Source organism: Acomys russatus, chromosome 23 (assembly GCF_903995435.1).
Source record: "Acomys russatus chromosome 23, mAcoRus1.1, whole genome shotgun sequence".
In the NCBI taxonomy this organism is placed as follows: domain Eukaryota; kingdom Metazoa; phylum Chordata; class Mammalia; order Rodentia; family Muridae; genus Acomys; species Acomys russatus.
Genome location: NC_067159.1, coordinates 24,964,448 through 24,984,777, shown reverse-complemented (window position 1 = coordinate 24,984,777; position 20,330 = coordinate 24,964,448). Strand labels below are relative to the sequence as shown.

General features: G+C 39.5%; 1 protein-coding gene across 1 annotated transcript in view; it reads left to right on the top strand.

The window, feature by feature from the left end:
* The window catches only part of Usp53 (ubiquitin specific peptidase 53), a 47,526-nt gene that overhangs the window by 5,257 nt on the left and 21,939 nt on the right, over positions 1-20,330 (top strand). The window contains exons 2-9 of the mRNA XM_051165989.1: positions 5,575-6,234; positions 12,097-12,189; positions 12,855-12,989; positions 15,745-15,858; positions 15,939-16,021; positions 17,938-18,043; positions 19,021-19,167; positions 19,893-20,042. Of these exons, the coding sequence (XP_051021946.1) occupies positions 6,091-6,234; positions 12,097-12,189; positions 12,855-12,989; positions 15,745-15,858; positions 15,939-16,021; positions 17,938-18,043; positions 19,021-19,167; positions 19,893-20,042 (972 nt within the window). The 5' untranslated portion in view covers positions 5,575-6,090. The remainder of the gene's footprint in view (positions 1-5,574; positions 6,235-12,096; positions 12,190-12,854; positions 12,990-15,744; positions 15,859-15,938; positions 16,022-17,937; positions 18,044-19,020; positions 19,168-19,892; positions 20,043-20,330) is intronic.

The following is a 20,330-nucleotide window of genomic DNA, read 5'->3' as shown; positions in this document are numbered from 1 at the left end:
GAGAGTGGCTGTAAACAAGCGCTTTAGGCAGTATGGGTCATGAGTTCTTATACATTTTTCATGATTTTTTATTCTGGCACTCAACCTAGTACCTAAGCAGCCAGAACCTGTGCTGGACCAGGTGTCCTCTCATGTGGAAGTTCCTTATGGCTTTTGCTCAGGCTGTGTTCAGTTTGGGATAGCCATTCTCTCCTGTGGCTCTAATGGGGAAGGAAGTCAGATTTGAGTGTGTTTGGCTGGTGAGGCAGAGGTGGCATCTCACCATGAAATTCATGGAATAAAAGAAGCAGTTTATCATTTTCAGACTCAGAAAGGAGAGGGCAGGGCCCGCAGGAAGGAGAGGTTCCAGAAGGGAGGGCCTGTGGATTCAAGCCTTGAGTAGAGTCCAGAATGCTACCTAGTTGTGTATACCACAGAGTTTGGCCAGTGTCTTGGAAGCAGCCTGCCACAAGCTCCATAGAGGCACACAACTGAGAAGCTGGAATGCCACCTAGATCTAGCTCAGTCCTTTCCAAGTGTGAGACTTGAGCAAGTCAAGTACATTGGATCTAGCCACACCATGTGAAAGTGCTCAGCAGGAGGCACGTGTATAGCACAGATCAGGACCTGTATCTACCGTACTGAGGTTAAAGAATTGGAACTGTGCAGGGTAAACAAGCCCCACCTCTCATAGAAGAAAGGCCCCTCATGTTAAGAATAGATGCCGTGCCTTAGCACACTTTGATAGGCTAGTGAGTCTCTGCTGATGGCGCATGCTCTGATTCCTTCATGATTTACTGCAGTGATGCTTTATTCTGCAGTGTTCTACTCTCAATGTTGGATTTGAAGGTTTGGTTTTTGGTGGTGTGGTGGTGTGTGTGTTTGTGTATTTGTGTGTATGTGTGTCACCTGTGTACTGGTGACTCTGGAGACCAGAAGAGGGAGTTGGGTTATAGCAGGAGCTGATGTTATAGACAGTTGTAAACTGCTGGGTTCTGGGAACAGAACGCAGGTCCTCTGGAAAAGCAGCTAATGTTGCTAAGCCATCTCTCTGCCCTGAAATATATTTTGTATTTTAAATTTTAATGCTTGTTAGCAGGTGTATTACCAGAGGGCATGGTAGTAGATAAGAGATTTCAGGGACAATACAGGCAGTAAACTTCAAACCCTTACCCAGATCTAGCCAATGGACAGGACATTCTCCCCAGGTGAGTGGAGAGTGGGGTCTGGCTTTCACACGTACTCTGGTGCCTCATATTTGACCACGTCCCCTGAATGGGGAGGCCTGGTGACACTCAGAGGAAGGATAGCAGGCTACCAAGAAAAGACTTGATACCCTAAGAGCATATACAGGGGGAGGAAGTCCCCCTCAGTCACAGTCATAGGGGAGGGGAGAAAGGGGAAAATGGGAGGGAGGGAGGAATGGGAAGATACAAGGGAGGGGATAACCATTGAGATGTAACATGAATAAATTAATAAAAAAAAATAAAGTACATGCCAGTAGTTCTTAGTTATACATACAAGCAAACATCTATCACTGATTTTAGAACATTTTATCACCTCCAAGAAAAAAAGAAAAACAACCTTGTACCCCCTAGCTGCAGCACCCTGACGAAACCCAACAGCCTTCTCTTACTTCTCCAGGCCTAAGCAACCCTGTTGTTCTGCCTGCTGCGAATCACAGTATGTGGTCTTTGTGTTTGGCTTCTTTCACTCAGTTTGTGCTTAACTTTCCCCCTCTAGCTCTTAGTTGCCATTAGCTCCTGAGCTAGGCCTGGGCTAACATCAACTCCTCTGCATTGTGGATTTGGTGTGGCTTGAGCTTGCAGAGGTCTTGTGTGGGCTGTGAGTTCATATGTGCACTGTCTAGAAGATAATTTTCTTTAAGTCACAAATTGCCCCTGGTTCTTACATTTCCACCTCCTCCACAGTGATCCCTAAGTCTCTGGGGGGATTGGGGTGCAGTGCATCTATTCCAGTTAGAAGGGAGCATTCTGGTCTCTTACTCTCTGTACCTCAGCGAGCTGTGGCCTCGTGTTGGTCCTATCTCCTGCAAATAGAAGCTTCTCTGATAGGCAGTGAGAGATGAATCAGTCTATGGGTATAACCGGAACTTACTGTCACAAATATTTTCTTTTCCACTTAATTTTATGGTAGCCCATCCTTTCAACTTTTAATTTTAGCAAGTTATTTTTGTTTTTGTTTTACACATTATTGTCAACTAGCTAGTAGTGTGTTGTCTGTCTTTCCTGTTTTTTTATTCCCTGTGTTATGGAAGGTTCAGTTCATTACCTCTTTTTTGGTTTTTGCTTTTTTAAAACTTACTTACTTGTTTGATTGTTTTTTATTGCTTGTATGTGGACATGTTAGCACACATGTGGCAGTCAGTGGACAACTTAGAGGAATTGGTTTGTTCTTTGCACCATATGTATTCCAGGGATCAAACTTGGATTGTCAGGCTTTTTGGCAAGAACCTTTAACCACTCAGCCACCTCACTGGCCTGCATTCTCTCTTTGTTCACATTTTCTAAGGCTCTAGTAATAGTTACCTGAGGTGTCATATGCTAGTCCTATTTGTCTGTGGTGAAGGGAAGCGAGGTGACAAAACTCTAATACATGTGTATGCTGATTTCAGGGAGTAGAGAGGAGGTGGGGGGGCGGGGCCTTTCCTTTTTAATAATTCTTTTTAATGATTTTATTTATTTTTATTTTATGTGCACTGGTATTTTGCCTGCATGTATATCTGGAACTATAGTTAGAGACAGTTGTGAGCTCTATGTAGGTGCTAGGAATTGAACCCTGGCCCTCTGGCAGAGTAACTAGTACTCTTAGCGTCTGTGTCATTTTTCCCCTAAAAGGAACTTCTTATTTGCCTGCTTGCAGGAATGGTACTCTATGCCGTAGGGGTGACTGTAGAGCACAAAGCGGGCATGCCTGGTCTTGCTTCCACTTCCCAGACTGGTTTTGCTATAGTAGGGTCTTGATGTAAACTCTCCCCTCCCACCCAGATGGCACTGGGCAGCTGTACTTTCCTGTCTTTGTATTGTGTGGGTTCCGAGTTCCTTGGAATGGGAAGGTTACAGCTAGAAGTGTCTTTCTTGGTCTGTATTACTTGGCTCTCTTCATCGCTTAGCTGCTATCTCCTTCCTCCTGTAAGAGCCAGTCACTTTGGTACCCCCAGGCTTTCTCCCCACCTTTCATTAGACTGACTAACTTTTGTCTTAATCTCTAGAGACAGGTTAAAGAGCTGGTTCTCAACCTTCATAATGTTGTGACCCTTTAGTTCTTCATGCTGTGGTGACCCCCAACCAGAAAGTTATTTTTGATGCTACTTCATAACTGTAATTTTGCTTCTGTTTATGAATCACAATGTAAATATCTGTGTTTTTTCATGGTCATAGGCAACTCCTGTGAAAGGCCAGTTGACCCTCCCCCCAAAGGGGTCATGGCCCACGGGTTCAGAAACACTGGGTTAGAGGAAAGGCAGCAAGAACACATACTTGTTTGACATCTTAGGTAGGAATGGAAGGCACAGTTTTATTAAAGTATCTGTGTCACTGCCCCTCACTGATGAGTTCTTAAGAGAGAATAATTGTTTCACATATCTTACTTCCTGGTATGGAATTGGTGACAATTAAGTTTTGTTGAAAGAATATAATTTTAAAAGGACATTCTACTAAAAGTAGGGATTTCTGGGCTGGGGAGATGGCTTAAAGATGAAAGTGCTTTCTGTGCAGGTGTGAGGACCTAAGTTTGAATCTCCAGAGCCCATGTAAAAGTTGACCATAGAGCTCCAGTGTCTAATCCTAGCCCTCCTATGGTGAGCTGAGAGGCAGAGACAGGAAATCCAAGAAACTCAACAGGCCAGCTAGTTTGGCCTACATAGCAGAAAAACAATGAAGAGACTTTTTTCTTGGGTAAGGTAGAAAGCAAAGACCAAGACCAGAGGTTGCCTGTCCTCTGCCGTCTGTGCCTGTATCATGGTATATGAATGCCCATATTCACACGCAAATAAAATTTTAAAATAAAAGTAGAAATTTGCTCCTGTACTAGTTATTTTCCTGTTGCTGTGAAAAAACAACATGACCCATGCCCGTTATAGAAGGAAGGGCTTATTGGGCTTACAGTTGTAGCCAGATAGGAGTTCATCACATTCCAGTGGGGAGCATGGCAGCGAACAGGCAGGCATGGAGCAGCAGCTGAGGCAGGAGCAGAGAGAGCTAACTGGGCGTGGTACTGCCTTTTGGAACCTCAAATCCTACCCCTAGTTACACATCTCCCTCAACAAGTCTACACTTCCTACTCTTCCCTAACAGTTGTACCAACTGGGGAACCAAGTATTGAAACCTGGGAGTCTATGGGGGCATGCCCATTCAGTCACCACAGCTGCCAATAAAGAGTCCCTAATGGTCCACAAACGTGGCTGAGTTTACTAAGCACTTAGTGTAAATGATTCATTTCAGGATTATTTATATATCTTTAAAGAGGAGGTTGCAAACTATAGAGTTAAAAAGAGGAAACAGCTAACATCTTTAAAACAATTGAACTTCATCAAGCAGGTCAGTTACCTCATCAGTGAGGTGAGCAAGCCTTGGCCCTGGATGGGAGGAATGGACCTGAGACCAGGCAGCTGCCTGGAAACAAGGTCTGCTGACTGATTCTCTAGAGACTGGTGGCTTTCTTCTTTTTTATTTAGTGCTTTGTTAGCGGTGGGTATTTGATCAGTGATACTAGAACTGACCTAATCTCTCATCTTTTATGTGCTGTGAAGATAGAATTCAATGACTTTCACCTAGAGTTTAACAAGGCATGTATTAAGACCCCATGCGATCTCTTTCTTTAGCATTCCTCCTGTCACACTGGGCCTGTGTTCCTTCATCATACCTGTTGTGATCAGGCTCAACACCTGAAGTTGCTATCCATGCTAACTGGGGTTCTCCCCATCAGGTGGCTTTCCCTCCTTCAAACCTTGATGTACGTATAAGCTTCTTAGTGAGTCCTCTCTTGGCTTTCTTGCTTAAAATGTAAGGCACACGTCCATCCTGCTTCCTTACTCTCTCCCCCATTAACCTGTAACACACACCTTCTCTAGTTGCTTATTATATTGTCATGGTATGAAGCATGGTCTGAATGGTCCTCGCTGTGTTAGGTCAGTGCTCGATACAGTGCGTGGCTCAGTAAGCATCTGTTAAGCTAGGGTGTGCAAGAAGGACATTCAGGTGATTAAACAATTGATAGTGAGTACTTGTTTGTTGGGGTTTTTTTTTTTTTTTTTTTTTTTTTTTTGGTTTTTCTGCTTTGTTTTGTTTTTTGGGTTTTTTTTGGTTTTTTGTTTGTTTTGTTTTGTTCAAGAGAGGGTTTCCTTAAGACAATATTTTTTATGATATCTTTCAACATTACAGTTGGGATAGGTAGTGATTAATGTTCTACCAACTTTTAAAAAATCTAAATGAAATATTTTTCATTTTATATTTTGGAATGCAGGCTAGCATAACCCTTCTGATAATGAATTGCAATTATTTATTCAGTGACTTATGAAATAATAAGTGAATTTTGATCAGCTTTTATTTAAGCATTTTTTCTCTTTTTTTGTAGATTTGCTTTGAGGGCATGCTGATGAATAGGGAGTCACCTTTGATTACGTCACCCGGATCAGAGAAAAGCTACTTCACTAAAGAAACATAAAGAAAACAGCTGAGCAGAGGAACCTGCAGATGCCTGCTCTGCACCTTGTATCTCCTCTACTTTTAACCCATCAGAACTAATGACTTACACATTAAAGAAAATGGCCAATTCCTCATATTTTTAGCAGCTAAAATTATTTTTGATTAATGTTGTACAACTTATAAAATTTAAGAGTTATTAAATCTGTAAGGCCTTATTTAAAATAGCTTGCTTTTTAGCATTCACAACTTCAGCGTTTACTTTGTTTTTACTTATGAAAGTCCTCAGAAATGTAGCACACCAGGAACAAGATGGACTTGGAGGCATACAGTGCCATCGTGGATTGCAGTGGAATTCAGTGGACAGCTCGGGACATCACCCACTTTCTTCTCCAAAATACCACATAAGCATATTACTTAACTCCCATGCAAAACAAGTTGCTTGAAAATGGCCTGGGTAAAATTCTTACGGAAACCCAGTGGTAATCTTGGGAAAGCCTATCAAGCAGGAAGTTTGCTGTCCCTGGCACCTACTGTAGGCCTGCTGAATGAGCCAGGACAGAACAGCTGCTTTCTTAATAGTGCTGTACAGGTGAGACCACCAATCACTTGTTTCAGCCTTTCTCTCAGTGCTTTTAAGGGCCTCTTATTTAAGCGTTCTATTAACTCCTCATCGACTGGAGTGACCCCCGTGGGTAGGGCTGGATGTACCTCTGTATATGCACGAACATATAGGTTTACCTTGTGTGCAGTGCGTGGAAGTCAGAAGTTAGCATCAGATGTCAGGCCCAAGCTGCTTTCTACCTCATTTTTTGAGGCATGGTCTCACTGAACCTGCAGCTCGTCCGTCCATTCAGCTAGGCTGACTTGATTGAGCTTCAGGGAATTACCTGTCTTTCCTCCTTTCCCAGCCCTGGGGTTACACACACTTCACCAAAGCTTGTTTCTACATGGGTCCAGGGATCTGAACTCAAGTCCTCAGGCATGCGTGACCAGAACTTACTCAACTGAGTCCGCTTCCCAGCCCTGGAATACCTTAATGTTATTTTTAGTGGTGCAGAAGATTCTCTCATTGAACATTTTAGCTTTTATAATAATTGGAAATGATATTCCTCCACAGAGTGATGCATTGCTCTGATATAAGAACATTTTTATTCATAATGCTTAAAAAGTTAAGAATATTTTAAAGTAAACATTTTTTGTTTTAATTAGCTAACACTCTCTTGCATACTTTTTAAAATATAAGTCTAGTGTATATCCTAGTAGATAGTATAAAAACAGATGAGCTGCTTAGGTTGAAATAAGATTGCAACTTTATTTTACTTCAGTAATTCAGCTCTCTTCACCTCACAGTGACCCTTAAATTGCTCTGGAATTATAATTTGAGTAACATTGTTTTAGATTAACCAAAGTTTATTTCACCTGTTTAACACTTTTTTGAAATAATTTTGATAAATGTATATAAACATACTTTTCTATTTTAAATAATCTTTTCTCTGTGTAATATGCTTTGCTCTTTTATCAATTCCAGATGCTTTCTTCTGAACACTAATGGTAGATAGAGCTATACCATTTTTTAATGAGTGTACACATCTGTGATATGCCACATGCTCCAGCATCTCAGTCGCCTTCTCAGTTCCTCTCCACCTGGGACAGATGTCCCCGCTGAGAGTTCTGTAACTCACCCAGGAAAGGGAGCCAAAGGGGTTAGGAAAACACTCTAGTTCACTTTGGACCTTCAACAGCAGTGTTCAGCCTAGCTCAGAGACTCTACTGTGTTGTTAAGAGAAAAGAAAGTACTTACTAGATGGCAGTAGAGAGAAGGAAATCCAAGCACCACATATTTAAAATTAAGATCTTACTATCAATTCCGGTCTCTTCCTGTTTTCTACTTTTACATTTTCCTTTTCTTTCATTCCCACAGTTTGGGGGGGGGGGCGGTGCATATGCACGCTTTAGGGAAGCAAAATCTTGTTATAGCAAGTTCCAAGTATGGAAATGTTCATAGTCAAGAAAGTAGAAATACTCTCTTGCTAACATTTTTTTTTTTTAATGAACATTGCACGAAGCTTTGCCATAAAGACTATTTTTCTATCTAATGTTTGTTTATGTACTTCCTGTTGTAATGTACTTCCTGATCCATCAAATAGAACCACCTTTCAATGTAGCATCTTTTCCTTCTGCCTGAATGACCTTTACTAATATTTTTTATAGTCCTGGCCTATTAGGAATGTATTATTTTAGCTTTTGTATGATTGAAAGAAATCCATTTCACTCCTGTGTTTGGAAGATTAGCACATTAAAGCTAGGTGTGGGGCATGCCTTTAGTCTCAGTTCTTGGGAGGTAGAGGCAGGAGGTTTTTCCTTATCCCTAGCTTACAGTGCTGTGTCTCAGCAGTTTTCTTAGTGTCATTTGTGGTTGAGTTTGTTGAATGTCTTGAATCTATGAATTTGATATTTCAATCAAATTTGGAACTTGTTTACTATTATTGGTTCAGGCAGTTGTCTTGTCTTTCCCTCCTGTGGAGGACTCTAGTTAACATACTGTTGGTTTCGAGTGGCATGGACTCTGTCATTCCCATGGTTTCTGTATCTGCGTCTTGAAGTTCTTTATCTTTTCAATGTCTAATCTGCTATTTGTCATATTTTATTTTTTTATCTTAGACATTGTGATTTTCATTAGTAAATATTTGATACATGTCTTCATGTCTGAGCATCATTGCTCAGTCTTAACCTCTAGCCTATGAATTGTTTTCCTGTGCTTACCTACTAATTTCGCCCTTTATATAAAATTTTGGAGTTCTGTTTTGCGTGAGATTTTTGTTGTTTTTGTTGTTGTTGGTTGGTTGGTTGGTTGGTTGATTTTTGTGATTCCTTCTTGGTTTTTGTTTGTTTTGTTTTTGTTTGTTTGTTTTGTTTTTTCTTGTCTTTGCTTTAATGCCTGTTAGTTTTTATTGGATGTCACAGAAGTTTCACCTTGTAAGGTTACAGATATTTCAGGATTCCTAAAGAGAACCTTGAACTTCATTCTAGGGCAAGATTAACTTAGTTGGAAGCAGACTGATCATCTTGGTGGTCTAGTTTCTTGGTCAGGGACAGTTTTATTTACTCGTAAGGTTAATTTCTTTTCAGATGCTTCTTTTCTTCAGCCAGTGCTCTGTGAACTTAAGTTTTCCACCTTGACTGTTGAACTCTGAGCATGATTTCTAGTTCATGCGAGTGGGTTATTCCCTGGCCCAAGATGACGTCCTCCTTGCACTTACTGGAGTACTTGGGGGAGCCTGTGTGATCCCTGGTGAGGACTCTGCAGCGCTCTGTCCCACCTACTCCAGCAGCCTCCACGGTGACACGTTGCTACAGGCTGATTGCAAAGCCAGTTCTCATCGACAGAACTACTATTCAAATAGACGCTCTGTCAGAATACGTTCTGTCTTCTTAATAGTCAGTTTTATGATTATTTTTAAAGCTTGCTCAGAAATAAATTGAGGAATACATCTTGTAAGGCCATACCAACTTCAAATGCAGCTGTGAAAAGGTACGGATCCACTGAAAGGCAGAGAGTGAATTATACTGTTTCTCCTAGCTCTCATCATTTCAGTATATTTTTATAGAGGTTCAAAGTAAGGAATATGATCAAATTTATATTCCTTTGTTAAATTTATACAATTATATGCACTGATTTGGCTGGGGGTACTTAAACTACATGTATATATGTAAAAACTGCATAATTTCTTTCAGGATTCATGTTAAATAACTACATGAAAGAAACTTAAAAAGGAGAACATATCACTAAAAAACAAATTAGTTCAACATTAGCTGAGACTTATAATAGGCGATAGAATATAATTTTATATACTAGGATAAGGGTGGATTATAATTAGAATAGTTTTGTGATAAAGATTTGTTTTAAGGCTTTATACTACTATATTGAGAAGTTAGAGAAAAATTAATATTTTTGAAATTTTCATATATGTTACAACATTTTTATCATACCTATCCCCCACTACCTCCCTCCAGTTTCTCTTGGACTCCTCAGTTTGTCTCCATTCCTGTTTCATGTCACGGCACTGGTGGTCCTACTCATCATCTTCTTCCTCTCCTCCTTAGTCCAAACAGTACTGACATATGCACATGGATCAGGGCCCTTGCCACAGTAGAGGCCACACCCCTCCTCCCCATAGTGACTCTTCCTCCGCAGCCATCAGTCCTCAGTAGCTTCTTTGCTGGGGATCAGGGCTCCAATAGCTCCTTCCCATTCATGCTAGAATTTTTTCTGGCTTGATCTTGTACAGGTTTTTTGCAGATAACCACAGGGACTGTGAAAAGACGTTTGCAAAACCCAAGTCACATCCAGGAGTCTGCATTTCAGAGCTGTCCTCTTTATCTGGCAGCTTAGTTCTGCCTGTTGTTTATACCTGGTACATTGACCAGATAATTAGTCTCTGCCTTGACTACAGAAAGAAACTTCTCTGGCCAGAGTTGAAAGCAACACAAATCTGTGGATATAAACTTAGGTATTAGAAATTACTTTGACAACATGACTGCTTACTACCTACCCCCAGGGCTTATATTTCTCTAGTATGGCCTTTGACGAGTTTACAGAACTAGACATGAAATGGAGCTGACCTTGTGTCCAGTCAGAAAGCAGATGGTTACTCCCATAGCTCATGTCACAGCTGCATGAGTGCGTGCACTCAGTGCGGCAGGCAGGTCAATATTGTACTCTTAGGGTCCAGTAAGACCACTGATGATGTCTTTTCTCCCTCCGTCAGCTTGCACAGCACCTTTCCAACACTGTGAATGCTGGCCAGCAAGTACAGGGTTTCCTAGTCTGTCAGGTTGATTTCTCTGTATCCTGCAGTGGAAGTGAGTGGTTTTCTCAGCAGTAGTGTCTTATCATGTAGTTATAGTGGGCAACCAATAGCAATGGTAGTAGCCCATGTGTTTGGGGTACCTCTAGAGGCTCCCTGACCAATAGGTGGTAGGGAAATATCCATCCGTGCCTCGCACTGAGGTTACCATTGAGTAAATTTTGGAAACAGCAATGGAGGCCCACCCATAGAGGGTACTTCTGTTCAAACTCCTTTTTAAGGATAGACAGATGATAGATAGATAGATAGATAGATAGATAGATAAAGTTGAAAAGCATCATTGACTTTATTGAAAGAATCTAGAGGTTTCCTATTAACTGAATAATATAAATTTTCAGGTAACAAGAATACAGTTAAAACATGTTTGGCATGTTACTGTGTTGGTAAATTTTTTGAGTTAGAAGCAAAGTTATATTTAATAGCTAACATTTGCCAAATACTTACTATATATTAGATCCTTGCTGATTATTACGTATATCAGTTCATTTAATCTTTACAACTCCTGGAGTTAGATGCTACAGTAAGCATTTGTCTGTCAGTTCAGGAGCTGCTCAGCTGAAGAACTGCAGCTGGAACCCAGGCCATCTGCCTTCAGAGCTTGTGTTGTTAAACATGTTGCTGTCGTTAATCTTCCTCATCTTTGCTGAGTCTCTTGAAAATGGATTTAAATCTTGTGTTTTTATGATATGCTAAGAGATAATATATAAGAAAATTATTAAGTACTAGCAAGTACTTTGCAAAATACTCATTTTGTTTTTATTAACATACTGTTTTTAATTGAGAGAATTTAGATGTTTTAAGTTGGTTCTTTACATTATTTGGAGAAATTACTGAAAGGTACAAGGAATCTTGATAAACTTGCTTGCTGTAATTGCGTGTGTATGGACTCTGTGTCAGGTCCTGCTATGCACCATTACACTTTGTGTACTGTCTGCTCTTCACAAAAGTGGTGTGAGATGCATAATACTGTTAGTCCACTGTAGAGTGCAGGTTTTACAAAGTGGGATTTAGATGCTGGATGGATTTATTTCAACTGTTACAGGATTTTTGTTGTTTGTTTCTTGCTAGCAAGTGTCCAAAGAGCAATTGCTGTGAATATATTCGATTCATTGCTTGACTTCCACTGACCATCTTGTCCCCTATCACCCAGGAGTCTTTCACCTGGTATGACTGAATACACACATACTGGTCACCCACACTGACCACTATTTAGTACATCCCAGCTTTAAAGTCTAATTGTGTTTCCTTCCTAGATTTCGGTGGTTCCAAGTTCCTCTTTCATGTCTCTGCCAAGGTCTTTACATAGTATCCCATATTTCCTGTCTGTGTCCAGATACTTAACTGAAAACTTTAGGGTTTTTTGGGGAGAAGGTGCTCTGTGCCTGTCAGACTTTCATGTGAATCAATAGGGATTTCTTCTAGGAATTGTTGTGTTTTCCATTGTTTCAAGTGATTACACAAGTCCAGCTATACAGGAGATCAAAGAAGTTACTATTTTACTGCTTTTAAAATGTCAAAATATGCTTTTTTTTTTTTCATAGCAAAAACAATGTCATTCTATTTCTCATTCAAATGTCTTCTAGGTTTTATGGCAATTAGATATATTCCGAAGAAGCCTGAGAGTTCTGACTGGGCATGTTTGTCAGGGAGATGCCTGCATATTTTGTGCATTAAAGGTAACTACTAGTAGCTACTATTGTTTCTCCAAGTTTTTAATTTGGATGGTTATTTTAAGTGAATGCTTAAAATATGACAAGTTCTTTCTTCTACTTTTATAATTGATATTTTAATAATTTTAATAATTAATATTTTAAATAATATGAAACTTGAGACTATTGATTGTTTTGTAATTATTTTAATGACTGTGTTCTCAGCTATTACTGAGTTCTAGATGCTGCTCCCATTACTGAGTTAGTGCAGTGAGCATAATTTGTAACGATCTAGATTCTTCCCACCCTTGGAATGTGGAAGCAGGTAAATCTCCAGTTCAAGGCTGCCCTGAGCTACATAATGAGATCCTCATAACCTAAACAACAACACCAAAACTCCATTCTCATGGAGCGTACTCCTTTTGTAGAGTAGGAGACAGTGTGTAAGCCCCGACTCCCTGCCTCTGCCTTCTGCATAGCAGGATTGCAGGCAGGCTCTTTATGCCTACCTGGCTTTTTCTGGGAGTTCAGCCTTCAGTCCTTAAGCCAGTGTTTGTTTTGCCTTCTGAGCCATCTCCTCCGTTCTTGTATTCATTTCTTGGTATGGGTATGCTATTTATGTTGCAGTGAAATCATTAAAGTGTTTATAAAGTTGTTGGCATTCAACCTGCTGATGTACTTTTGATTTCTAGACAATATTTGCACAATTTCAACACAGTCGAGAAAAAGCACTTCCCTCAGATAACATAAGGCATGCTCTTGCAGAAAGCTTCAAAGATGAGCAGAGATTTCAGCTTGGCCTCATGGATGATGCTGCCGAGTGCTTTGTAAGTATCTCTGACAAACCTTAAGAGGTTAGACAAATAGCTTTAATTCTTCGTGTGATGCAAGTTTAAAGACAGAGAACTTATAAAGACGAAGAATGTCAGAACTGGTCAGTGCCTCTGTGCCTCTTGTTCATCTTTCAAGATTGCATTTAAATCACGCTGGTCTATGCTGTATATTGAGTTTTGATTATTTATGCTCTAATTTTTACTACATGTTTACAAAAATATACATGTAATTCTTTTTATATTTATATAATATATATACACACCAAGCACCCAACTTGGTGTACTATTTTGTTTTTAGTATTTTAAGACCACTTTGTGCTGCCCAGGTCCTTTGAGTGTGTAGTTCCGCTGGAGAGTGACTGACTTAACAGCAGCTACGCTTGGGAAACTGTCTCTTCCTCTCCCTGCACTACAGCTGACAGTTGCCAAAGGCTACATGGCTAAGCGGGGAATTGTATGCACATCTCCCCTCTCAGTGCTGAGATTCAGTCTAGTTTCTTCGCACAGGTTTTGTGTGTGCTATCCAAACATACCTGAATGTGTAACTGCTCTGCTTTATCCAAAAGACAATGTTTCCTTATAGTTGTCCCCAGCTTGTAGTCTTACAATCTTGATACACTCTCAATGATATTGAGCCTTAGGAGTGGGTATTGCGGGATTGTGTGTGTGTTTACATATAAACATACATATAAATATGTGTGTGTGTATATATATATTTTTCATCATATTCATTCTCTTAGGACCGACCTTTCTGCAGTCTCATTCTCTAAACTTTGGCCAGTTTGCATTTCTACACTAATCACTGTTAGTGCAAATAGGACCTTTGTTACTGTTATTTTAAGATAATGGCCTAAAAGTGTTTATTATTAGGCTTATAATTATTACAGTGATATTACTTAACCCCCTTTCATAATTAATAAAGACACAGACACCTGATGGATTTTAGAATAGCCTTACTTCACCTGGGGCATGGCAGATACTATCTCCTGAGCTACCTTCCATTAGCTCCCAGCCTCTATCCCATGCCATCTGGCTGAATCATTTCTATCTGGGCTACCTCCCATCCATAATTCCATAAATACTTGCTTATTTTTGGCCGCTTACCTCCATCCTCGACAATCTGGCCATGTCTCTTCTGCGCTATCCCATCTCGGCTCTCTGCCCTCCTCCTTCGGTGCCTGTCTGCTTCCTGCGCCAGTACCCGTGTGCTCCTCCTTCCCAAGAGCCTTCCCTCCTAACACCCTCGACTTTGACACACCTACCCCGTTATGCTCTGCCATGTTTAGGCCTTTTAATCAGGAATAATTAGGCCAATCAGGAATAATTTCTTAGGCAAAGTTACATTTTGAGATACGGGAGTGTCTGCTTATAAAAGACAGCAAGCAGACCTTGAGGGGAGCAGGGAAGATAATTAGCAATCAGATACAAAGCACCAGCCCATGCCTCAACAGGCCCTTCTCAAATGATAGTTGAGAAACACTGAGTGTGGGCAGAGTGATACGTTACTAGGGGTCTGTCTTGGTTAGTTACTTTTCTATTGCTTTGAAGAGACACCAAGACCAAGGCAACTCATAAAAGAACATGTTTATTGCGACTTAGAGTTCAGAAGGAGAGTGCGTGACTTTTGGTGGCGGGAGCATGGCAGGATGCAGGCAGGCACTGGAGCAGTAGCCAAGAGCTTACTTACATCTTAGTCCACAAATAGGAAGCAGAGAGAGCTAACTCAGAAAGGCATGGACTTTTGAAACCCACTCAGTGCCCACTCCCAGTGACACACCTCCTCCAACAAGGTCGCACTTCCTAATTTTTCCCAAACAGTGCCACCATAGGGTACCAAGTATTGAAATGATAGCCTATGGGAGCCATTGTCATTCAAACCACAGGGTCATTAGTCTGGCTGCCTATGCATAGGTAGGAATAATGCCAGCAGGGGCTCCCTGCCTTAAGGAGGTGTGTGGCAAGGGGTGCAGCAAGTACAATGATTTACTCTTTAAAAGAATAAAATGAAAGGGTTGCCACTTACTGATCTATGGTATAAATCTGAAAATTCATAGAAGGACATTGCTTGAATTATTCTAAAGTGAAGCCATTGAGTCACTGAAGTTCTATAGACCAGCTGGTCCAAGTAGGAATATAAAATGGTAATCTGGGGCAGAAAAGAGCTGAGTTGGTTTGCCTAACCAGCATGATGACCTGATTTGATTCTCAAAACCCTGTAAAATTACCCAGTACACACACACACACACACACACGAGAATTCCTGGGGCTCACTGGCAGCACCTTAGCTTAGTTGGTAAGCTCCCAGCCAATGAGAGACATTGTCTCAAAGGATGGTGTGGGTGTTCCTGAGGATGACACTTGAAATTGTCTTCTGGCCTCTATAGGCACCTGTGCCTGCACCTGCAGATAAAAGTGCACACGCATAGAACACACACACTTTTTTAAAAGTTAACCTGGTTTTACTTAATAAGAGAACACTGGGAATGTAGAAAAATGCTTCTGAAACTGAATTCTATATATTAACCACTATGATTGGTATTTAAAATAAGGCTTTACATTTTTTCGTTTTGAAGCTAGCATTGCAGAAGCTTGACTTTTGCAGTGATTAGCGAGGGAAATCGGGAAGCTAGCATTTATGACAACCTGCGTTTACACTTCAGAAACTGCTCAATTAAAAGTAGTTATGTTCTAAGGTGTTCTCTGCAAGATCAGCAACTTCTTTCTTTGTGTTTTTTAATTTTTTAATTAGGAAAACATATTGGCAAGGATTCATTTTCACCTGGTGCCAAGCAGGGATGCCGACATGTGCACCTCCAAATCTTGTGTCACTCATCAGAAGTTTGCCATGACTCTGTATGAACAGGTGAAATGTCTCAGTTATTTGATTGGACACTAGACGTCTGTCTCATGATTGGTAGATTAAGCATATGTGTTTGCCTGTAGTGTGTGTGCCGCAGCTGTGGAGCATCTTCAGACCCTCTACCCTTCACCGAATTCGTGCGCTACGTTTCTACAACAGCCCTTTGGTAAGCCCTCCCAGAGCACACTCAACAAACAGGCTAGGCACACTTTGAAGCGCAGTGAGCGTTTATTCTGTAAAATTATGCACTAGTGTGCATTTTCCCTTCTGACACTATCAAATATGCTTTTACAAGAGAGCCCAGCTAGCTTTCTCAGCTAAAGACTTAGAATTTAGCTCAATATCAGTTACCTGAAGTGCTTGCCTAAATTTCGGTTTGAAATATTTGTATATATCTAGAGGTGGAACCTAAGGCTAAATATGGAATTCATTTGATGAATACGTACCTTATACACATAATCTGAGAGTGATTTTATGTGGTATCTGTAGAGAGCCTACATCTTAAGCATGACCCATCACATAAGCTTGGGTTTACAGTTTACCATTCATAACATGATTTTAGCACTCAAATTTCAGATTTTGGAGTAATTCAGACTAAATGCATCATTTAATAAAATGTACAGAATGTATATCTTTTATATTTATAGCAGATCTTTGGAACTGCAAAAATGAACTTGAAATGAGACACATTGGTAAATGAACTGCACATGATAACTTCATCTTTACCAAGATGTTCTCTTTTGTCCTGGCCATATTTCCCACCACTTATATTGTCTCCTTTATGGTGATGAAAGCTAGGATGAGGTGAAAAGAAAAAAAAAAACAAAACACAAATACAGTGTTTACATAGGTTATTGTATTTGAGATCTCAACAGTCACCTTAAAATTCTGCCATGTTTACTGCCTGCCTGTCTGCCAGCTCCTTCCTTCTTCCTCCCTATGAAACAGCTAGATAAGATACAAAGTCTATCCTAGGCCTTATGTAACATCGGTCAATCAAAATTACTTAAGTCCTTTGTCAATTTAATGAGCTTAATTGGATAAATCTACCATAGGTGGATGGATTAAGATTGAAACCCAGGTCTGTCTGATTGCAAAATTAACCGTTAACTCTGATACTGTGAGGTTTGTTAACCATCACGTGCAGTTTGAATGTTTGTCAGGCTGCTTTCTAGTGTACTTGTATAGTGTGTTGCAGGAATGCTTTTGGTTACTGAGTATTTGTGGATTATTTAAACCATGCAACTATGAAGCATAGTTATAGTACCATCAAGTGTGTCTAGAACACAGAGCTAGGATAGAGAGCAGTGATGGATGGTATGTGACCCTTAACAGTTTCTTTTGGAAATGCTTAAATAGTTGTTTTAAGGTATCACATACCTTGATATTTTAAGATGTGAGGGACAGTTTCTAGTAATGCAGGTAACTGTCTGGCCCAGCTCTAACAAAGTGTTCACAGGAGAAGCGGAAGACATGAGTCTAGCACTAGCACTTGGGTACCTTTGTTGGTGGAGTCAGCCATCTCCTGGCTCAAATGCCTAACTTTGCCTCTGGGAACTTTAGGCCAAAGAAAGAAACTTTTCTACAATGTGTGTTTGTTAGAGTGCGATTTAAATTCAAACTCCTACTTATTAATTAGTAGAATAAATAAAATTTTATGTTAGAACTACTTCCACATAGAACCTTTACCCTCATCCAGGAGTCCTAAACAAAAGTATAGCAGGACAGGGTGACACTTAGCTCTAATCAGAGTGTTTGGGAGGCTTAGGTAGGAGAATTTCAATAACTTTAGGCCAGCCTAGGCCTAAATGTAAAAGCATGATGACATCTGAAAAGTAAGTAAGTTATTAAAAATTTAAAAAGTTGCACTCACAGGATTCTATAGTAGTCTTAATTTTTCATTTACTTTCCAAAGTTAGTTATTTTTCACTGTATGGTTAAGTTTTCAGGAAAAAAGTACTGCATGCCTATCGGTATACATTAATACTCAAAATTTCAAGAGTAATTTATAGACCTGTTATAAGTTCATTGGCTTGGCTTGATTAAGACTTCTAATTTTTTTCCTTTTTTTCTTTTTTGTAGCAATGAAGTTGAAAGAATGATGGAAAGGCATGAACGATTTAAACCAGAGATGTTTGCGGAATTGCTACAAGCCGCAAACACAGCAGACGACTATCGCAAGTGTCCTGTAAGTATAGTTAGAGAACCTCAGTGTACTTTATAAGCTGGAAAATAGGCACGCAGAAGTTATCATGTAAATACTAATTGTTCAGCATAAATTTGTCTTTATTTACTAATATTGGAGATTACTTTACACCACATAAGCTATTTATCTTAGTGTTATTGTTGTAAAAATGTTTTACTTTATGTTCACATCTGTAGTACCAGCTAATTGGGAGGTTGAGGAGAGATTATCTGAGCCACAAGTCTGTGACAGCCCTGGGCAACATTAAAGAACCACCGTAAAGACAAAACAAAAACTTCTTTTAAAAAGGATGTAGATAGATAGATAGATATACAGATATACATACAGATACATCGATATACAGATATAGAGCCCCGTCCCCTTTTTTCTGAGACAGTCTTATTCCTGGTTGGCCTGGAACTCACTAAGTAGACTAGGCTGGCTCAGTCTCACAGACATCTGCTACCTCTCTTTGTTAAAAATGTAAAGTATCAAGTGTTGATTGAAATCTCTCAAAGTCATGAAATTTATCACATGATGGCAGAGGAGTCATTTTGTTTGTTTGTTGTTGTTGCTGTTGTTTGCTTTGAGTAAATGTGACAATGATTCTTTTCTTGCATAATACTGTGAATGACTTCAGTAGTTTTGGACAGAGTCTAATACCATTGGCCCGGCTGGCGCAGCCTACCAGACACCCACTTCTAACTGCTAACAATCTTAAGGGTTTAGTTTTTGGTTTTTCTCTTCCTTGCTTTTTGTTATTGTTTTCAGGATGAATACTTGTTTTAACACATCTAAAAAGCCAGCGAGTTACCATTAAGTTCTTGCTTAACCAGTAAAGACAAGCAGCTAATTAGAACTCAGTTTCTAATACACTGAAAAACAAATTTCAGATGCACTTTAATTTTCATTGTATAATATAAGCTATATATATTATCTGGTAATTTAAAAACTTGCCCTTTGTGTTTGTTCTTCTGTAGAGCAACTGTGGCCAAAAAATAAAAATCCGCCGTGTTTTGATGAATTGCCCAGAGATCGTCACCATTGGATTAGTCTGGGATTCTGAGCACTCGGACTTGACTGAGGATGTTGTTCGGAGTCTAGCCACCCAGCTCCACCTTCCTGGGGTATCACGGCTATTTTCCTTCTTTCCTCCATGGCTTGTAAATTGCTTTCAAGTGTTTCTTTTATATATTATGATCTGTTTAGTTTTGTTCATCAGAACATAAATCTTTTAAAGTAAATATTGATATCAGATGTGTCCTGATAAGGATAAGTTTGCTTAAGTCAGACCAAGTGGAAGACTTTTTCCATAGGCTAGAAGTGACTTTCAATTACAAACTAACCCATCTCATGCCCTTTCACCCTGGATTGCCACTTGACATGAATGTGACAAGTCTAATCTAGAAAGGCTTTAATTTAAAATCAATCTACATATTGATCTCCCTGATGCATACTTGCCTTTTAAAATTGGTTGTTACTTTCTTATTTACTCTGGGTTTGTTATTGTAACAGTTACATTTTTAAATAATTATACTTCAGGTGATATTTTAATATTTCTTCAAATGTATTATCTAATCAAGAATATATCATTTATTTCACATTTGGGGGATAAGTAAAGTCAATTGTGTGCTGCTAGAGAAACTATCACTGCACTAAGGCATGGTGGATTCAGTTTATGGGACTGATTAAAAGTGCCATGTTCACAGTTCAGTATCAGTGATGCCTTCAGTGATAATGTTGGATTAAGGGCAGTATGTAGGCAAAATACTTTCATAGTAATTCAGACACATGATTCATATTTCTCCTTTTAAAGAGACAATAGTAAATATACATTAATATTTTTAAATAGCTTTTTTATAGGGTTACTGATGAAAATGCCACAGACAGTGAACTTCACCTTGTTGGTATGATCTGTTACACCAACCGACACTATTGTGCCTTTGCTTTTCATACCAAGAGCTCCAAGTGGGTGTTTTTTGACGATGCACACGTGAAGGAGGTGAGACCCTCACTAACTGCAATAGCCACTGTGACTTTTTACACTATAGAAATACATAATAACAATATGTATGATAGTGCTATAATTATTAGAGTAATGAATATGAAGATAAGCTATCTGCTACAGTTTTTCTTTTAATTTAGTTTATTTTGAAACTTAGTTTTATTCTAGTCCATTTCTAGAATAATGAGTTTTGAGGTAGGGACAGAGTGAAGACCTATATTTCAAATTTTGTATATATGATAAGGAATTGCATATATGTCATTTCTTTTGATAAATTATTTGTTT